Below are 20,620 nucleotides of genomic sequence, written 5' to 3'. Positions count from 1 at the left end.
TGCTGTTGGGTGCTCTGTTTGTCCCACACAGCAGAAGTTACCATCATCTCTAACCAGTGCTTGGCCATGAGCCTGGCGCTGTCCTCCAAAATGGCGTGCAGTTTCCAGCACTCACTCCATGGTATTACAAGTCAGATTGTAAGGACAGCCTGGCCTGGTGTAGAGATCACTAATGAGACTACGTGGCAACCGTGACAAGCAGCTGAGATACATGCTGCTAGAGGTAATTTCATTTTCAGACTTTGCACTACTGAACAGAACTTAATAGAAACATAGAATCTTAGAAGGTTTTGAGTTGGAAGGGACCACAAAGCCCACCCAGCCCCAACCCCCTGCCATGGGCAGGGCTGCCACCCACCAGCTGAGGCTGCCAGGGCCCCATCCAACCTGGCTTCGAATGCCTCCAGGAACGGAGCACCCATGCTCTCTGGACTCTGTGCCAATGCCTCACTGCCCTCACAGTGAAGCATTTCTCCCTTATGCCCAACCTGAACCTACTCTCTTTCAGTCTGGCAAAAATTCTTTCTCCATCTTCTGCACAACCTCCCTCTGTGCACTGAAAAGCCACAATGAGCTCTCCCTGGATTGCAGTCTGAAGAAACCCAGCTCCCTCAGCCTGTCTTCACAGCAGAGGCACTCAGCATTCTGAGCATTTTCGTGGCCTTCCTCTGGGCCCAGCCTAACAGGTCCATGTCCTTATGCTGGGCCCTGCAGCTGGATGCAGTATCCAGGTGAGGTCCTATGCCAGGGACTGTAACTCCTCCGATGTACACAAAGCCATCAGTGCTCTCTTTGGGATGAAGCAGGGTTGTGCAGACACCCGTTAACCTCAAGGTGACTAAAGGACTTGGTACGTGCTTAACAGATATGCTTACCTGCAGGTGTATGCGTGTGTCCCCTCAGCAATGTCACTGTGGTTCTTCCCCACACAGCACGATGCTGGGACTGTAGGCCCAGCTTGCTCCATGCACACATCTGCAGCCTGTCTCCTACCCAGCAGCACTCTTGGAATGGGACATCTTACGCTGTGTGCTCCCCCCAAATCCCCATGAACATCCCAAGGCAACCACTCGCAGTGCAGCACGGTTGGAACAGCTCTCAAGGCTTTTTCCCAGCTCCCATTCTCCACCATCAGCTGTCTCCCCCTCCCCACGTGCCTCACACACATACAGTCCCTTCTTTATTTTAAGGAGGGCCACATGCCTGGGGCTGTTCTGCTAACAGCAGTTTCCTCTGATATGCAGAAGCCAGAAGATGTAGTCATGGGCATTTTCCACCTTGCTGAAGGACAGTCAGTGCATCCATCAGCTCACGTGAATTTCAACTGCCCGTGTCACTGGGCTTCTGCTGGACTTGAGCTAATGCAGTCTTTGCAGGTGATCACAGCTTTGTGGATCAGATCCTCAGTTTATTTCCATTAGCAATCATGATAATGAGCCCAGGTCTCTGTTTTTACCAACGCTGTTCAGGGCACATTCACTGCTCAGACCAAAAACCAGAGGAAGTCACAACTTCCATGTTCGTGCTGCAGCAGATTTCTTTGCCAGGAAAAACATTTTTACACATTTTTTTGTGTTTTAACGGTTGCTATTCCTACATTATCTATTCCTGAGATTATTTCCTGTGGGAAAGATTTAATACTTTTAATTCTAATAATATTTTTAGTAGCAGTTGCTATTTTCTGCCAAAGATTCTGTATTTTGGGATGGAATTGAATTATATGCTCTAAATGTCTCTTCCCATAGCAATTTCCTTAGGAAAGCTTTTAGAGCAGTTAATTCATACCTCATAAGCTACAGGGAAGAGAAGAGAATTTTCTGAAGTCTATGAGACCGATTTTCCACTCAGCTCCAGGCGATGGCCCCGCTTCTTGCATGGCTAATCCTGTTCTTATGTTTCCATTTGAAAGCCAAATGCTTTTTTCCCTCATTTAGTTTAAGTTATTCAGGCTAGGTGGTAACTTCTTAGCTTGTGACTTCTGCAGGTAGTTCTTTCTCCCTGAACCAGGAATAATATGCTTCCCAAGAGCTGCTGCTGTTTCCTGGCCCCAGAGAACACAGAGATGAGAGGCTGCAGAAGCCCTTTTTTCTTTTAAAACGAGAGGTTTGCTGTTTTGTTTTTTTAAATCAAATAAATGGAATTGACACAACTGAAAACGTTTTTGCAGGAAGTTCAACGAGAACTGGAGCCAGTCCTAATGTGTGCTGCATAGCTACCCGGCCACGTGCCTTCACACTTACTTCAGTTTTCCCCTGAGGTGGATGAGAAGGTGTGAGCCTTCTGGAGATGGTGCCTGATCAGCTGAAAGGATGAAACTTCCAGTTCAGCTCTTCACTGGGTGACGTGGCAGTAGTTGTTCCTTGCAGTACAGATGCTGAACAAGCAGTCTATCAGGTATGGAATCACCACTTCTTTTTGGTCTTGTTTTGCTTAATTGCAAAGATTCTGCACTTGAAGGTGAGTTACTTACCTCTAAGAGCAGGAAGGAAGCACACCTCCCCATGGCTGCTCCAAAGAACTGCTGCTGTGAAAGTGACAGCGTTGAATTCCATGCCATACACTTTGTTGTATCAAAATTGCCTTAATGTGCCCAGAAATCCTACACCAAATGCTACGAAGAGGTGAGATTTGGATCTTGTGTTTGTAGCTCAAACCCATCACTAACATTACAAAACAGACCCTTTAAAAATTCCACTTTAAAATAGGCAGAAATAATCCTTTTCAAGAACACATAATGCAGCTTAGATTTTGATTCAGATTTTTAATAAATTGTGCCAGTAGAAGCTTTCAAAGGCAATGATATATCAATAAATAACAGTTAAACTGAGTTCCTGAGAAAGAACCTACCACATGAAAGAATGTCAAATAGATGTAAATAACAAAAAATGGCATTACTATATAAAAAAGCAGTAATACTGAACCTTACATGAACTGTCACAACACAAGCACTGCATACCTCAGAACATTCCTTTCATACAAATGTAAACAAATACACAATCATTTTTTAGTTTAGGCTGATGAATTTATATGATGTTGCTTAGATATCTAAACACTGGATAGGATAGGATATGCTAAAACATTAAGGAATAATATGTGGACCAATATATGGAAAAAAAAACGAAGTTCCAGATTAGAGAAAAAAAAAAAAAGAAGCAAAAACACATAAAGGAGTGTTTTCCTCACATGTTACGATGTCAATCATTTTAAATAGGACTGTTACACTCATCTGAATTAAGGATTTTTTCTGTGTGTTTACTTACTTATATATAATATATGCAAATACGTATGGCTTAATTACTTTAGTATTCTGATATCATCTCAAATAATTCTCACTTATACATATAAGAAAAATGCATATTTTAACATAGTTAAGATTGATATTTCAAAGTAAGTCTACAATCCGACAGAAACAAAGGACTGTTGTGCTCCACCACAGCAACGTTCTCTAGAGACAAGAGGGCAGAACGACCTGTCAGCAACAGCAGCAGTGCCGGCTGCGGGGCCCGAAACACCGCGATCCTGCAGCCACACACAGACGGCATGTGAGAGATGCGCAGGCTGCAAAAGCCGCGTCCCTGCACGAACTCAGGGTCTCTGCTACAGGAGCACAGCTTGACCCCTTCTGTTCTGAGGACACCGAGCTCCACGCTGGCACTGGTGCTCTGCGTTATGGACAGCACTAAGCAAGGAAGGCTGTGCTGCACGCTGTGTGAAGGGGTCAGAGCCGGCCTGCTGCCCCCAATCTGCCCCCTGCCAACAGTCGTGCTATCGATCCTTCGTGGGGCAGTGTGTGTGCCCACGACAGATGCTTACTCCTGTGATCCGCTGCGTCAGACCACAAAATGACAATTCGGTTCTAAACGTTGCCATCTGTTTTACAAAATTAGTACTGGATACAGTTGTAAGAAGAAACCATCCACACGATGCATTATCAACACACGGTTTAAAACGGTCTGATTTCAGACCCTCAGAAAAAACGGATCCACAGGACCTGCCTGTGAATGGCAAGAAAAGGCCATTTCAAATAGAAAAACACTGCTCATGCAACATTCTTCACACGCTAGACAATGAAATCACACCCAAATAGTCGCCTGCTCACACTTTCTATTACATTCCAACAAGCAGAAGGAAATTAAGCAGCTTTAAGGTTACGTCACAATTTTGAAATGTGGAAAATACATACAATAAACAAAAATCGTGGTGCGAGTAAAATGGCGTCAGTAAATTAAGAAAATTAGAGAGCTGACTTTTTTGTTTGGGTTTTTTTTCTTTTTTTTTTTCTTCTTTTTTTCCTTTCTTACATTATTGCACAGAGACCTTTCATCACACGCTCTTCAGCTTTACGCATTTTCCTAAATGTGAAATAAGTGCTATGGATAAAATAAAAATGTAGAAAAGAAGAACAGCAGCATGATTTGTCAAAGTTAATCCCTATAATTTAGTAGGAAAAAAAACACCCTGCTATAAACAAAATATAAGTGCTCTTTATTCATTTAAAAAATAATGCTGACAGATGCAGAAATCTGTAAATTTATCTGAGTAGGGGGGTGCTGACCTCAAATAACAACAGGCCTAGAAATGATAGACTTCTGGCCTTGCAGATTTTGGTGAAGACCAGGACTTCAAGTGTAATCATCAACAAAGTTATTTACAGTAAAACTGACCTGAACTTCCAAGAGTGCCGTTTTTAGGACCTGGCCTTGCAAGTTTCTGACTCCCCAGGATGACTTCAGCTTCATCTGATGTTAGACATGAACAAGCACTGCAGGATCAGCTCCCAAAGGATCAGTTAAAGGCCCAACTGGATTTGAGATTAGTCTTACCTGGAGTACTCTATACAATAATTTACACATATACAGGTTGACAAGCTCCAGTCTGATCCACCATGTCTTTGTCCTCTACGCTGGATTTCTCAGACTGGCCAACTTCCATCCCGGAAGGTTTGGGATACCTGAATGGATAGCCGTTGTCATCGAAGAACCTTCGGAAAGTGAACTCATAGAAGGCATGCTCGGTGTGCTTGCTGTTGGAAGAAGCCAATGGATCCCACGTCCTGGTGCTGTCACCACTCGCATCGTTCCAAGGGCTTTCCTCTTCAACTGGATCAAAATTTGAAGTGTCCATTGGATGGCTGATCTTTGGAACATAGGGAGCAGGCTGCCTACGGATATCGGCAGAGAAGTCCATAGAGTGAAAGAAAGAATGGGCCTTAATATCATCTGCTCCATTTCTTCCAAGCCTGTCCTCAGCTGCACAGCACAACTTTGTGATGAGATCCGTTGCTTCAGGGCTTAGCTTGATCTGTGAGGGGATGTGCAGTGTGCTTTCCCAATTTATCACCTGAAGAGAGAATGGTATTAAACATCTAATCCTAGAAGCAGAAACCTTCTGATCCTTTTGTCAAGCCTAACTGTAGAAAAGCATACACGAAACTAGTCCACTCACATCCTGTTCAATTATTTGAGAGGTTCAAGAACCCAATGATTAAATAGCATCAGCTGTTAAAATATTTCTTAAACAAATCAAGAAATGTCAGAGAACAAATAGAAGAAGCAATTACATTTTAAAAAAAAGACAATTAGTTCATGGAATGATTTCCATGACGTTGCTTCATTCAGTCTCCAAACTGTAGGAAATTGGTTATGAGATATATTAATTCTAATAAAAACTACTGACTGCTTAACTTTGAAATTCTCACATTGCCATCTGACATTATAATTATTCTATCAGCTTACTCAAATCTGATATGCACCCTAAATAATTGATACGGATGAGCCTGTGCTCCAGAAACCAAAATTATGCAGAAAAGGTTCATAAAACCAGCAACTATCTATGCAACTGGACAAGTCAGTTCTGGTTTGACAATCAGCATCTTCACTGATTGCAAAAGGTTTTGTCCCTGCATAGAACTATTTAAAATCAAGCTTTCACAACAACGGCTCTTTTCTCCAATACAAGAGGGGATGTGTCTGTACGTGGTGGAGAAAAGATGGAAAAGGTTAAAATTTTGCTACCACAGGAATTCCACTTACCTTCAGTTGGGTTTCTGTGGGTGTAGGAGCCAGAAAAGGAGGCTGTCCCACTAACATCTCAAAGAGGATCACACCAACACTCCACCAGTCACAGAGCTGGGTGTATCCTGAAAGGCAAGTCAAAAAGTTGTCCTCCATCAGTCACAGAAAGTCTGTACAGAGCTACTATTTCCTCTTGCAATTGAAGATCAAAACTGCAACACAGACTTTTACTTTGCCTCAAACAAGTGACCCAAAACCAAAGGACTCCTGATCCAACTTCATCATAAAATGCTTCTTCTTGCTGATATAAATTCTAGTGTTGTCAGTAAAGATCTCATACTGTTGTCTGGGAAGCATTCTCAATATATTTAATTCTCAACAACAGTAAGTGGGGAAACCACATAATTAGGAAGAATGAGCTATTTTTTGTGTTTGTTTGTTTTTTTCTTCAAGACCCATCCAACAGTTCTACCACTTCACAGCATAAAGTGGCCCTCAAAGGACTCACGACCTACTTAATGACCAATGTCCCCCTCCAGGTTCAGTGGAGCTGACATTAGGGTTGTAGAAGCTGCTGAAAGACAAAGCCAGACTAGAGATAAAGATGACTTTGAGCAAGTTCTAAGCAGAGGAACAAGTTAAATCACTTAATTGTTCAGACAAACGAAGTAAGACACAGCTTTGAGATCTTCAAAAGGAATGGAGGACTTGAACCCTGCATTCAATGAATTCTGTTATTAGAATTCTGTATTCTGTAGAATCTAACCTGAAATCTCTAGAAATGAAAAAGTGTAGAGATAAGCCTCAAGGTCAGGGTTGCAGACAACTCTGAACATCTAATCTGCTTCCTATAGTGAACATGTCTGTTTGTCATGGATAGTCACAGAGTATTGTTTACATTCCACAAGCACAGCTTTTAGGTGTAGTATGTCCAGGGTAACTTGGGTAAGACTTTATTTTGTTTCCTCAAGATTCTGACTGGGAATCTGAAGAATATGTATCCACAAGTTTTTATCAGCTATACTGCAGTGATCCATCTCAACAGGTGATTCTAAACAATCAGATGGCTACTTGCTGCTATTTGTAAACTCACTAGCAGTCACGGTCTACGAGTACAGATAACTGGCTTTAAACTTGAGAAACACCACTGCCAATGACATCTGACATGTTCATCAGAGGCCTCAGAGTGAAGAGATATGGAGACAGACAAAGCGCAATCACCTTTAATGTCAGCATTGTGAAGCTAATCAGCAGAGCATGCACAGAAATCTGTTCTCCTTAATCTGAGCGTCTATGGACTTCAGAATGACAAACTTCCAAAGCAGCAAATTAAGGAGAAAAAAAGAAAAAAAGAAAAAAAAAAGAAGAGTATTTCACAATATTGATGATTATTTAAACAGGAGATAAATAGACATTATCTACCTTTACGAAGCAGGACTTCAGGAGCAATGTAATTAGGGGTTCCGACTAATGAGTGCGCTAGACATCTCTGATGTTGCTTCTTAGCTCTTTGTTCCAATGTCTTCAGCCTATCTCCACATCTACAATTGGACACATCATCCCAAAGATCACTGGGCTCCATGCTGTCCTGTCTGATGTGACTCCCTTTCAAGTGGGAGAGAAAATTTACAGTTACAGACATAAAACACAACATGCAAAGAGAAAAGCATTCATCCAGATTTAGTCTGCCATCTTCTAACATCACTGAAGAACAGCACCTGAACTCTAAATCCAAGGCAATGTCTTCTGCCTTCTTTCCAATTGGTTTTCCATAAGCAGCAGAATGTCTCTGTCTCCACACAGGGAAGCATGCTCCCATACAGGAGACAGAGAATATATTTAGATCAACTGTACCAATTGTTCATGACCTTTTTGCTGACATATTCCAGTTCTCCTCGATGGCATGCACAAGAGGTACCTGGATTAGTTTAAATCTGGGATTAAATTCTTTCACTACCAACAGAGACCCTCCAAACAAATATGAACTGAAAAACTGCTGCCACTGCAGCATCCAGCCAAATTACTGTCAGGGATTTGAAAAGTGTTGGAAACAAAAGACTAGAAACAGACAGACAGAATGAGTAAGACAAACCCATCATAATTTCCTGACATTTCTGCCAAGAGGTAACTTTGTTTCAAGATAAGAAGGGCAAATAAAGGCTAGGAACACTAACCTTTCTGGTAGTATTTTGAATTGTGAGTCCACCTGAATCCCGTACACAGTCCGAAGTCGGTCAGTTTGATATGCCCATCGAGGTCTATCAGAATGTTGTCAGGCTTGATGTCTCTATGAATAAAACCCATTTTGTGTACGCTCTCAATAGCCAAAGTGAGCTCTGCAATATAAAATCTAGCAAGACGCTCTGGAAAGACCTCCATCCGAATCAGCAGACTCATCATATCCCCACCAGGGATGTAGTCCATTACAAAGTACAAGTTCTCTTTATCTTGGAAGGAATAATAGAGTTTAACCACCCACTCGTTGTCTGCCTCAGCAAGAATGTCCCTTTCTGCTTTGACATGAGCCACCTGGTTCCGGTTCAGTACATCCTTCTTACGCAGAGTTTTCATGGCATACAGGGCATGAGTATCCACTTTGCAGGCCAGGCATACTTCTCCAAAGGCACCAATGCCCAGTGTCTTGATCTTCACAAACATAGATTTGTCCATTTTGGCCCTTTTAAGCCTGTTGTAGTTGGACTCCTTCTGGTAGAGAATTTTCCTCATTTGTTCCTGTTCTGCTTCACAAAGGCCTGCCTTTATAAGGGAAAGCAAACCACGACAGCTAGTAAGATTATATTCATAGCAATAGAACAATAAACTAGCATTCCCAGAAAACATTTCTCAGAAAAAGTAATCTAGAACTAGATAAGATATTGAAAACAGTCAGCCTCTGGTCTGTCAAGGTGTTTCATTTGCCATACCTTTCTACCTGAATCTAAGATTGCTACGTGTTTCTCATTCTCCTGAACTACAAGGTATTGGGCAATACTGTCAGGGGAACAGAACAGAACAGATCTGACCGCAGGATTTGGTTTTTAACTCTCAGCTGTGCACTTTACCAATACACTCCACTATGTGTATGCACAGTGCAGCACAACTTAAACTGAGATGCAGAAGCCCATTGGTTCATTAATAGCTCCCCAGAGCAATTCACATGAAACCTTCCTACCTAGCACTTGTCTTTTTCATAGCAATTAAGAAACTATTTTTGACAAAGTATCTCGGAACCCTCTTTCTTCAAAACCATTTTTCTTCCTCTGTCATACAGAGCCTCCGCTCTCACACTTGGCAGATCAGATCCCTATCTTCCAAAATGTACGTATATAACCCTCAGGTCTGGCCTCCTCCCAGACACTGAAGCCAAGATCCAGGTCCTATTTCTCTTTAAAGGGTAATTTTTCCCTTTGAACCTGCACAGTAACAAAGCTGGCTTGTCCAGGCACCATCTGTCCCCACAGAGTCTTAAGGTAATTAAAAGTATTTTTACATGTAATTTCACATGGCTGAAGGTGAACATCTCCTGCAAAAGCAGAGAAGTACCCAGCTGGACTTTCCTCAGGCTTCAAGATAGAGCCTGCACAATTTTGCCTTCAGTGCTTGTCTGAGAACACTGGCAGCCTTCACCAGCAGAAGCCCCTGGGCTGACTTCCAGGATCCTCTGAGAATTCCCTCTCCACAGCAGACCCCTTCCTTTTGAATAACCCGGATCTTGAACTAAGTGAAGCATTCTGAGAGGAAGATTAGTGAGTGATGGGAAGAGGCAATGGGGGATGGAGATGAAGCTGACTGAGGAGCAGGCTAAAGATCCAAGTATTCACCCACAAGGCTGCTGCTTTGACTGATTTTTTCCATTTCACACCTGCAGTCGAGCTGGACTACACAGCAAATCCCCACAGCTTAAAAATGAAATCCATATGAATAAAGGATGAAGGAGGTAAAAAAAACCTCACAGAATAGGTAGGGTACCTCAATCCATAATAAAAGAAGCATTTATTGTTTTAATGCAAAACAATTAGTGTGTTGTATTCTTGGTTAATTCTGGAATAATGTGATATTCAGATGGCCAAAATCTCTTGAGTTTGTGGTGTGTTATTCCAGCCAGAGATGAGGTTGCTAGGGGAAGGAGCTGTTTTTGTTTATAGTTATCTCTGAGTTACAAAGTGAACAAAGGCTGAAGGGCCAGAACACAACTGATGCTGTTTCTTATTTCTTTAGAGATTGTTCCCCAGCTATCTCAATCTCAGGAAAATATTCACTAAATCCAAGCAGTGCAACACAACCTATAGTTGCACTGAGGACAAACTATGAACTGTCACTACAATACTGACCTTTTAAGAGATTTTTAGAAGCATTAAATGTAAAAAAAACCACCGGATTTTCTTGAGCAGAATCACAGAATTGCGGGGGTTGGAAGGGACCTCAAGAGACCACTGAGGCCAACCCCCCTGCTAAAGCAGGCTCCCTACAATAGGTGCACAAGTAAGCATCCAGACAGGTCTTGAATATCTCCATTGAAGGAGGGCAGTGTGAGTATCAAATTAATTGACTCTAGACAGTTCTAGGGAAAATCAGGTAAGTTATTACCCATTATGCATTAATAACAACTTTTCTTAGAGTTTATCCTTAAATACAAAAGTAGACTAGGCATATTCTAGCTAATCACGCCTGAAGAGAAAAAAATCAAAAACTTTTCCACATGTAAAAATTAAAAACAGAACTGCCAGAGCAATCATCAGAACTTGGCAGCTTGCTTCAGAAAGCCCTGTCAGCGAGTCAGTTTAGTTTGAGTGCTACTATGAGATGTGAATGAAGCTCTCAAAGTGCACCTCACCGAGACCTGCCTCTAGAACAAGTTCCAGCAAAATTCCCAAGATCATTTCAGCTGGCCAAGAGATGATTACTTGCATGGTATTATTACTAACGTATGTTCAAGAGACAACTTTCAGTCAGGTATTATATAGTCAAGGGAAAATACAGCATAGTAAACCTATAGCCAAGTTAAACTGTGGCTCTGGTGAATAAGCAGTCACTATCATGGAACAGGCAGGAAGAACTGGAGCAAAGAGAAAACCTTTCTCAGACTTTTTCAAGGGCTGTGAAGTATTGTCAGTGTTACCATGGTCTCAAACCTGGCTGAGTCCTCTCCTATGCGAGCTTAACACTTTCCTACTAGGGGTGTCTCTGCTTTATTTTCTTGCAAAGACAGACTACTTCTCTCAGCTTTTTCAAACAGTCTTCCTGATCTGCACCCAGGCCTCAAGTGAAAACAGTCCGGAACAAGGAGTGTTGAATATCTATTATCACTCCCCAGAGAACTCTCCTTTATACATTTTTTGAGTGATTTAAAATAGTAATAATTAATTGACCCTATTAATTATATATATATATAAAAATTACTTTAGCCATTTCTTGCTCCAATTGTAATCTTCTGTTAATTTTCTGCTGGTAGGTCTTTATGACATTTTCTACATGTTGCTCCATGTAGAACTTGAAAGCAAATGGTGAGTAGCTCTTTATTCGGGATTCTCTCTTTTCCTCATCTTTGCCATTTTTTCGCACAGGCACTGGAGATGTCTGGATCTGCTTTTTATCCTTGCTTGGTTTTTCAGCTTTAGTGTTCTTGCTGTTTTTGTCGTTTCTCTCACTGTTCTCCTCAGCCTTATTGCACGTCGCACTGGGGACTACACGGAGGGTCTGCTCCACACCCATGCATAAGCAATTGATATCAAACTGCTCGGAGCTGCCGGGAATTAACAAATGCTTGGGATACGGTGGTGGTGGACACCGCAGCTCCTGGTTACCATAATCCACATCTAATTGATAGGCGTTGGCCGCTCCAACAGCTGGAACGTGCTGTTCAATGATCTCTAGGCCATCCACGGCCGGCGCCTGGGCAGGTAACCAACCAGGATGGGAAGGTCCCACTGCAGTCTGAGGCTCGGGTCTCATCACTCGCATGCTCTTCACTGGCTGGAGAATATGAGCAGATGTGACCGCTGTGATTGTATTTGGAGATGTAATTGAAGGATCGGGTTTTCCTGGAGGAACCTGTCTCATAGACACGGTCACTTGTGGTTGTTGCTGATGGTTGTTAAAGGAGTTTGTTCTGCTTGGCACCGAGGCATCAGGTCTGAAGGACACGTGTTGCCGTGGAGATGATTCTATTCCTGGGTTCTGTAAAGAATCTCGCCGTGAAGGCGCTGCTGCCTGCCACTGCTGAACTTGAGGATTATTCATGTCATAGAGGTCCATGTTCAGACTATTTCTAGATGGAGTTAATAGATTTTGTGGTGGGCTGTCTGCAAAATCATTACCAAACGCTGGACCTCTGGATATCACATGCATTTGATGGGAGGGAGGACTTGTCTGTTTGTGATGAGAATGTGACATATACAGGCTTGCCGGTGCCTGCTGAAATGCATGACTGGTGTTATTTTGAACAACTGCCCCTTTATTTGGGAGATTGGCATAACCTCCCTCCTGTTGCATCTTGTTTTGAAAGGATGGACTCCTCTGAACACCATATCCCATGGGCTCCCCCTGCACCATCATGTGCTGCCTACTGTAATGCTGGCTGTTGGAGCCATGGGAGGCCTGCAGCTGCAAGGCTGGGCTGCTGTGATTAGACACGGGATAATTAATCACAGAAGACTCAATATTTGCAGGGTATGTTTTCTGCTGATGGCTTGTTGGAGTGCTGTGAGTGCCTACGCCAGAGGGTCGCTGTACAGGCGCGTTCATAGCGGCAGACTGTGAAGCAGAGATTAAATAGTCCATGTATGGCCGTGGAACTTCAGTTAGCATATTTGCACCTTCTGCTGCAAAGCCTGTCCCTTCATAGGCTGCATTACTGATCTGATGGTAGGATGGAAAAGATTCACTCGATCCTTCGAAGCTTGGCCTGCGAGTTACGTTATTTGGCACAATACCCTTTCCTTTACAAAAAGAACACAGAAAAACATTAGGAAACAATTCAGGTGAAGCAATTACTTTGCATTACTCATCCACCTATCCATACACATGCACACAGCCTAGGGATTATGTCTTACAAAAAAAACCCTACCTCCCAAAACCTAAATTAAGCACTCTCAACAATCAAAGTGATAGGTGCCAAGTATTACCACCAATAACAAGCTACTGGCTCACAACACTGATCATGCCAGGAATCATCAGGGAGTTCTACTAAATAATCAGAATAGAAGCACAAATTCCTTTACTGTGAAGTCATCAGATTACACTTCAGCCCAGTTTTTAAAGCTGGACCAGCTTTTACATTGCTGGTCATTGCCCACAGACAGGAGGAAGCTACAGAGCAGAGAGGTATGTGCAGCACAAACAGGGACAAAAGCTCCCTGAAGCACTGTCAGTACAACTTGAAATCCACATAGCTTTAAGCTACCAGGTAATCAGCCCGCTTCCTTCTCTACAGTGAGCTCATTGCTCATGCTGGGGATCTGTTTGCATCTCTCTGTTCCACAATGCTCCTCAAACATCCTTGTTTTCTACTCCATTTACAACAAAGGTGTAACACAGCTTATCCTATCTTCTTTCCAATGTGTCGGGCAAAGAATGTCCCCTTAAATCACTCATTTTCCTGCTGTTCAGTGTGTCAACATGCTAATCTCAGCTTGAAGGACTGCAGAGACAAAATGCCAGCATTCCTGTGCTGGAAGTGTTAATAGCACTTTTCATCAGTTCTCTCATCCATGGACAAACTGTGGGTGCAGAAAAAGATAGAGAGATACTCTGAGCTGGCTTTTTGTTCCCGCTCTGGCTCTTTAGCTTTCACAAATTGTAGGACTTGGCCCATGTATGCTTGAACAATTTCCTTTTAAAATCTTGATTTCACAAGGTCTGCAAGTGCAGTTGCACTGCATTAAGTCCAACAGGCTGGACTGCTGGATTGCAAGCTTATTTGCCTTACAGCATATCTCAGCTGAGCCAGGTGCAGCACCCTTATGCACTGCTGTGAACTCCTCACCTGCATACACACAAACTGATAAGGACATGCAGAACATTAAGCAAGGCCTATGCATCATTTCTGCACACTGAAGAGGCTGTGCCCATACTAAATGACGCATCATAAACAATGCAATGTTTTGAAATTAAATGAAGTTGGACAAATTATCAACCTTCTTTCAAGTGTCATCTATTATCAGCAGCAGTTTTTCCTGCGATAACATAAGGGCACACTTCCAAGGCTGTACTTACAGCTACTCCCTGGAAGCTGATCTGCCAGAACACAATGAGATGCACTGATAAGGCTGTGGCAATCCAAATAATCCTAAGAAGTGGCTGCTCTGGGCTGGATGTGGGAGGCAGCCACATGACCCTTTTGTCATCTCTGTCATCAGGAATCACTTGCAGCCTCAGGGACAAACTGACTTTGTTTTCTCATAGGCCACTGAGGAAAGCAGCAGCAACAACTGTCCTCTTATGGGTCATATTCTTCAACTGCATAAAGAATCTTGCTAATGTAAGGAGAGGTATGAACTCCACCTCCGAAATTTGTAAACCAGTAAGTCTGTTCTGGTCTGTCTAAGGAATATTTGGAACTGTAAAGATACCAAATATACTGGTTACTGCTGATTTTTTTTCACCTGCACATTCCCAGCCAAAAAGGTTACAACCATCTCTTGCCTGTGAAGTGTTCTAAGTGTATTCTGTAAGATTCATTAACTGTACTCATGGCATCAACTCTTTTTATATATAGTCTCTGTCCAAAAGAAACATCTTTTAATTTTTAAGTCTTGATGGTATGCTAAAACTCATTAGCTTTACTATTAAAGTAGGACTAAAATGAGTAATGTGAAAGATCTATTTCCATATACCAATACAAGAAATTCAGAACTGTGAGTTTTACATTCCTGAATTGCAAATGGAAAGTTCCCAGGTAGCATTACATGCTCCCCAGTCATCTGCAGAGACCTGTACTATCCTAGCACAAACAGTGCAACATCAAACAGATCAGTATGGTTCTGCTGCACCATAAGCAAGCAAACATTATTTGCATGATATTTAAGTTTTGCTTTCTATGTACCTAAAAGTAAAGGGAGATCTGCTCAAAAGGTGAAGGACTCAAAACATCTGCACGTATTAGAACGTTAAGAAAGCAAAACCAACAATGGAGTCATTAAAGCTTTTTTCCTGGAAAGACTTTTTAACCCTTTTAGAAGAGATGTATGTTATTTTTGACGTTTGCTGGTCAGGCACATGCAGGGCCCAAATCCTCTCATTTAGTTTATATGGGGCAGAGCTGAAGCAGACTAGCAGGGATGAGTGAAAAGCCACCTTAGCCTGAGCTATTTCTGCAGTCTACTCACAAGGATGCCAACATGAATGACTTCCTGGGAAGTGAGATTCACAGCTCCACAGCCTTTATCTACGTGCAAGCTTTTACCCCGTGGTAGACTCAAGATGATTGAGATGACTTGCACTGAAGGACAGACAGCTTTGTGTTTAGGAAGGAGCAGTAGGAATGTGCATGCAGATGGCTGCTGCGAAGCAGGTGAGCTATGCTCACCTTGCAGCCCAGCTGAGCATAACCATCATCTGCAAGACTACTGTTGGACACAGCCTTTCTCCTTCTTAACAGCAACAGGTTTACTCAAAACCTAGTTTATTGCAAGAAAGAACAGTTTAAAGAAAACTTCGTGCTTACCTGGTGAGGTCTGCTTAATTACACGTACTATCTGCTCATTTCTAGGATCCAAGTAGCCCATCTTACTGATGTATTCCAGAGCTGCTTCAATACTTCTGCTACCTGTCTGCTTCAGCGCCCGCACGGCCATTTCCTGTGTAAAGGAAATACAAACTGAATCACTCTGAGACAAAGCCCAAGCATTTTACTGCAAGCTAGAAAGCAGTCTTAAACTTACAGAAACTTTTTGTAATTTACACCTGGTAACAGCTGTCTGAAGCCAAATGGACTCACATTTTGAAAACACTTGCTTACCCTGTACAATTTAAAAATTAAAAGAACCCACCAATTTCAACCTACCCAAGTTCTAGATCTGGAAAAGTCAGCACAGTTTGACTTAGTGTGAGACAGAAGGAAATACTTGGCTTTTGGTAGTCGAAAGCACGTCTCTCTAACGCGCCAGCATCTCTCTATACAGCGAGTGCAATTCTGAACTTCCCCAAACACCACAAGAGTTAAGTAGGCAGGGACTGATCTATGCTGGGCAAATCCTGGCCCCACTGGAGGCAATGGTCTTTGCAGTACTGCTCACTATCTATGTGGTAAAATACTAGCACATTAAGCTGTATTTCACATTATTGGCCTTTCTAACTGCATTTCAGTGGGCACACATTACTTTCAGTCTGAAAAATTAGTATGGGTGCCAGGCATAAAAATGAAACTGCGCAGAAGTAAATACTCCAGTTGAACAACTCCATCATAATCACTGTTAGTGTCCCTTGCTCTACAGCCAGGAAACCACTCTCCCGGACTTTGTTTATACACATACTTATGGCTCAGGTATATACAAAAGATTTCAACAGTGATTCTCCTCTGACTGCAAAGTAAAATTTGCAAATCCTCACATAGCTGCAAGGTATTTTCTGAAATGATGGAGAAAGTGAAATCCAGCATGAATTCATAGCATTGAACTTCAGCCATCAAAAAGTCAGATTAACTGTCTAAAGTAGTTGCCGAGAACTTCCAGGTACTTCCATAATTACTTCCAGAAAGCAATTCATAAGACAGAAACAACAGGAGATAAACTCATCTTTGGCAACAGACGATTAGAAGACTAATTTGAACCAGATACTTACCTCTTAGATAGCAGAATTTGCATGAAATAAATGTTATTGTCAAGGAATTGTCAGCAGAGCTCGCTACTTTGCCACCCTATTGCCATTTTAGGGGGCTTGTCTTCTTCAGTATCTTTATGGATGATCTGGATGAAGGGACTGAGTGAACCCTCCGTATGTTTGCAGATGACACCAAGTTGGCAAGAAGTGTTGATCTGTCTGGGGGTAGGAAGGCCCTACAGAGGATCTGGACAGGCTGGATTGTTGGTCTGCAGCTAACAGAATGAGGTTCAACAAGAGCAAGTGCTGGGTCCTGCGCTTTGGCCACAGCAACTCCAGGCAATGTTAGAGGTTTGGGGTAGAATGGCTGGAAGACTGTGTTGAGGAAAGGGACCTGGAGGGTGTTGGTTGACTCTTGACTGAACATGAGCCAACAGTGTGACCAGGTGGCCAAGAAGGCCAACAGTATCCAGGCTTTTATCAGCAATAGTGAAGCCAGCAGGAGCAGGGAGGGGATCAGCCCTCTGTACTCAGCTTTGGTGAGGCTGCACCTTGAGTACTGTGTTCAGTTTTGGACCCTTACTACAAGACAGACATTGAGGCCCTGGAGTGTGTCCAGAGAAGGGCAACAGAACTGTGAGGGGTTTGGAGTACAAATCCGGTGGGAAGCGGATGAGGGACATGGTTTAGTGGGGAAACACTGGTGGTAGGTGGATGGCTGGACAAGATGATCTTGAAGGTCTTTTCTAATCTTGGTGTTTCTATGGTTCTATGATTCTGCCAGTGAGACCTGCCCATAGGCACTAAATCAGATGGAATTTGGCTTGCTGGCTGCAGATGTGCTGGCTGTGTTGGTGCAGCATTGCAAACGCCCGGCTCTCCCACAGGGCAAGGCTATGTGTCAGATTGCACGCAGGTAGCCCCAGCCCATGTGCCCCTTTCCATATCATCTGGAGCAAAGAGCTTTGCTTGGCTCAACTGCAAGTGCGTGTTACATTCACACTCACTGTTTACCTAGCAATGGAGGATGGTCTCAGATGACACTTAACACAAAGCTACATGCTGGCACTTTGCATTTAATTTCACTTAGCTCAGTCTCCTGCTACTCCCCCCAGAATGGAAGTATTTTCTCCATTACTCAGAGGTTCTGCTGGGGGAATAGCTATAGCAAGTTTGAATATTTTTCATACAATTTATGAGTCATAATTCATAGAAAGGCAGTAGTGGGTTTCACATTTCCTATAGCTGAAATATTTCACTGGCATCAACACATTACTAAGTGCAATTTTAAAACAACAAAACTATTATGCATGAAGGAAAGAATTTCCCACAATGTTTTTTTCCCCTTTCTTTTTTCTTTTTCTGGATACATTTCTGAAGCATTAGCAAATTCGTATCTCAGTCTGAGCCGTCTCACCATCAAGGGGCTCTGGCTGCTCACACGCCGCCCTCTGACACTGGCTGGATCTGACCTTAGACACAAGACTTCAATTTCCCCAAAATCAAATGTGCTCAATACACAACAAGGTCTCCGAGCTGGATCTTGAGCTTTTTTGATTTTGTCTGCTATGGGGGATCAAGAGAACAAACATATGGTAAACAATTACCTTAACCATTAATAAAAGTCTACGTAACGCACTTCTCCCCATCTTAAATGTGATAAACAGAATTTAGAGAAGTTAAAGAACGTGGCCTTTTATCACCACCATGATATCTCAAAAAACAAACCTTCCCTCGTATACTTGCACTACAGTTCTCATCTTTTGCCACTGCCACTGTCAGAAGACTAGCACCACTAAAATGACAACAGTTTGCTCACAGCTGTGTGTTCTACCTTTAGCAGGAATAACAAGGGATTCATATTTAAATCAACAGGAATAATGGGAGGGAAAAGCCCCGAACATTTCAGGACAGACCGTATGTTAACTTGGAAGAGCCAGCAAGAGCTTTGACCGGTGGATGTGTCAGTGACAATCGCACCCTCACTGCCCACTGTGTGGACAGCAGCCAGGTACCAGCTCTCCGCCTCTCATCTTCATGAGTCAGCTCCTGCTCTCAGAAGGGTTTCCTCATCACTGACCCTGTCTGCTCAGCATTTATATCGCTGCTGGAAAAATGTAAGGTTTCTTGTGGTTCAAAAGAACACCTGTATTCCCCAAATCCCATAGCTTTGGCCTTTTCCCCCACAGATACCATGAGACACACACAGCCTCTGTTCATGAGGTCAGTTCCCAGAAGGCTTGCATCATCTCTGAGCACATGGGGGTCGACAAACAAAAAATAAAGATTTCATGTAGAAAAGGAGGGAAGCAGTGCAGAAAATGAATTAAATAGCACCGATAACTGCAATTATGGGAGGCTGGAGGTTGGGCATAGAGGTTTAAGTCAGATGGAAGTTGTTTGTAAGAAGGAGCAGAATGGGCTCAGGAAGGAGAGGAATCAATGCCGCAAGTTTGCAGACCGATACTGGAAACAACAGAAAGGCTGGTGAACAATGTGACAGACACTGGGCAGGGAGAAATATGCACAGCTACACTGACACAGCCAGAGCTGTCTCAATGATATCACTGCAAGGTAAGTACATTTTAGAAACAGTAGGAAGAGAAGATCAGAAATGAGACATGAAAAAAAAATCCATTTGGAACAGTATCGAATGCCAAAACATTCAAATAGGCACAGGACCAAATCCAACTCCCACTGAAGTCAACAAAGTTTTCCATTAACTGCAAGGTACACTGCTCTCTGTTTCTGCTCGTTTCCCTTTCAGCACGCCAAGTGCTGTCAGTTGCAGCACTGCTGAGAAACCCAGCCCCTGGCTTCATGCTGCACACCCTGCAGCCAGCTGTCAGGGTCCAAGCACAAACACGAGCCCTGGCAGCGTGCACCCAAACCACCAGGGAACAGAGCAGTCCCGGCCCCAGCTCATTCTTTGCATTCTGTGTATTCCCCTTGGAGCATTCAAACATGTCTCTGTGCAAGCCTTCACGCACCTTTTTGCCTCTAGACACTGCTGCTGGTGAGAAGAAGAAAGAATAGCTACAAAAGGAAAACGTGCTGTTACAAACAACTAATAACTTCATAATTAATGTTACAACTGCGATATTAAAATGAGGTTTCAGTGGTTAGTTGTGGTTCAGGACAGACCTAATGGAAAACTAGCGTCAGGCCAAGAACCACAAAGTTACCAATGTAGTCTTTGTGGACTGGGGCAGCTCTGCAAAATTCCATATTTGTGGGTTCAGAGAAAAATGGGAGAGGGGCTGCTTCTCAGCTAGAGCCTCCAGCAGCCACCCAAACCAGAGAGCTGCGTGCCAGTGTGCTCAGCAATTTCCCCATTTCTGTGTCCACAGAAAGCAGCTTGCCAAGCCGCTTCAGGATGTTGTTAGAAGGAAAGGCACCTTTCAGCTCGGATGCTCAACAGGGAAAATCCTTGTTTAATGGTAAACAGATATTTGGACATGTGCACAAAGAGGCTGCACCTCTCCGTGCTCCACAGACAACGTGAAAGGCTTCCCCTGCTTTACCCTCCTGCCTGGCCTCGCTCCACCAGCACTGGCAGCGGCGAGCGTTCTTGCTCTAGTACAGAGTTGTCCAGCAACATTTTTCATTCAGAAGGCTCCCAGTTGCCAAGATGTATTTATCATCCAAGTGAAGATTGCACAATAAGTAAGACCTTTTCCCAAGAACATTGTGTCTGAAGGAGACAATAGGTCCTCCAAAATTTGGCAAGGGCAATTAATTGCTAACAACAGCTAAAAATTAATTACCCACTTTCCATTCACAATGGAGGATGGGCAACAGATGCAGGAAACAGATACAGGTTCCCTCCGGAAGGGAGAAAAATCAGA

The 20,620-nt window shown here is 43.1% G+C and overlaps 1 protein-coding gene across 1 annotated transcript in view; it reads right to left on the bottom strand.

Annotated features, from left to right (window-relative positions):
• Window positions 1–3,034: 3,034 nt before the first annotated feature.
• LATS2 (large tumor suppressor kinase 2) overlaps window positions 3,035–20,620 on the bottom strand; it is a 48,063-nt gene continuing 30,477 nt past the window's right edge. The window contains exons 3-8 of the mRNA XM_048955131.1: window positions 15,679–15,811; window positions 11,415–12,952; window positions 8,189–8,771; window positions 7,437–7,619; window positions 6,033–6,139; window positions 3,035–5,340 (exon numbers count right to left, since the gene is read on the bottom strand). Of these exons, the coding sequence (XP_048811088.1) occupies window positions 4,846–5,340; window positions 6,033–6,139; window positions 7,437–7,619; window positions 8,189–8,771; window positions 11,415–12,952; window positions 15,679–15,811 (3,039 nt within the window). The 3' untranslated portion in view covers window positions 3,035–4,845. The remainder of the gene's footprint in view (window positions 5,341–6,032; window positions 6,140–7,436; window positions 7,620–8,188; window positions 8,772–11,414; window positions 12,953–15,678; window positions 15,812–20,620) is intronic.

Source organism: Lagopus muta, chromosome 1 (assembly GCF_023343835.1).
Source record: "Lagopus muta isolate bLagMut1 chromosome 1, bLagMut1 primary, whole genome shotgun sequence".
In the NCBI taxonomy this organism is placed as follows: domain Eukaryota; kingdom Metazoa; phylum Chordata; class Aves; order Galliformes; family Phasianidae; genus Lagopus; species Lagopus muta.
This window is presented reverse-complemented; position numbering and strand designations above follow the sequence as displayed.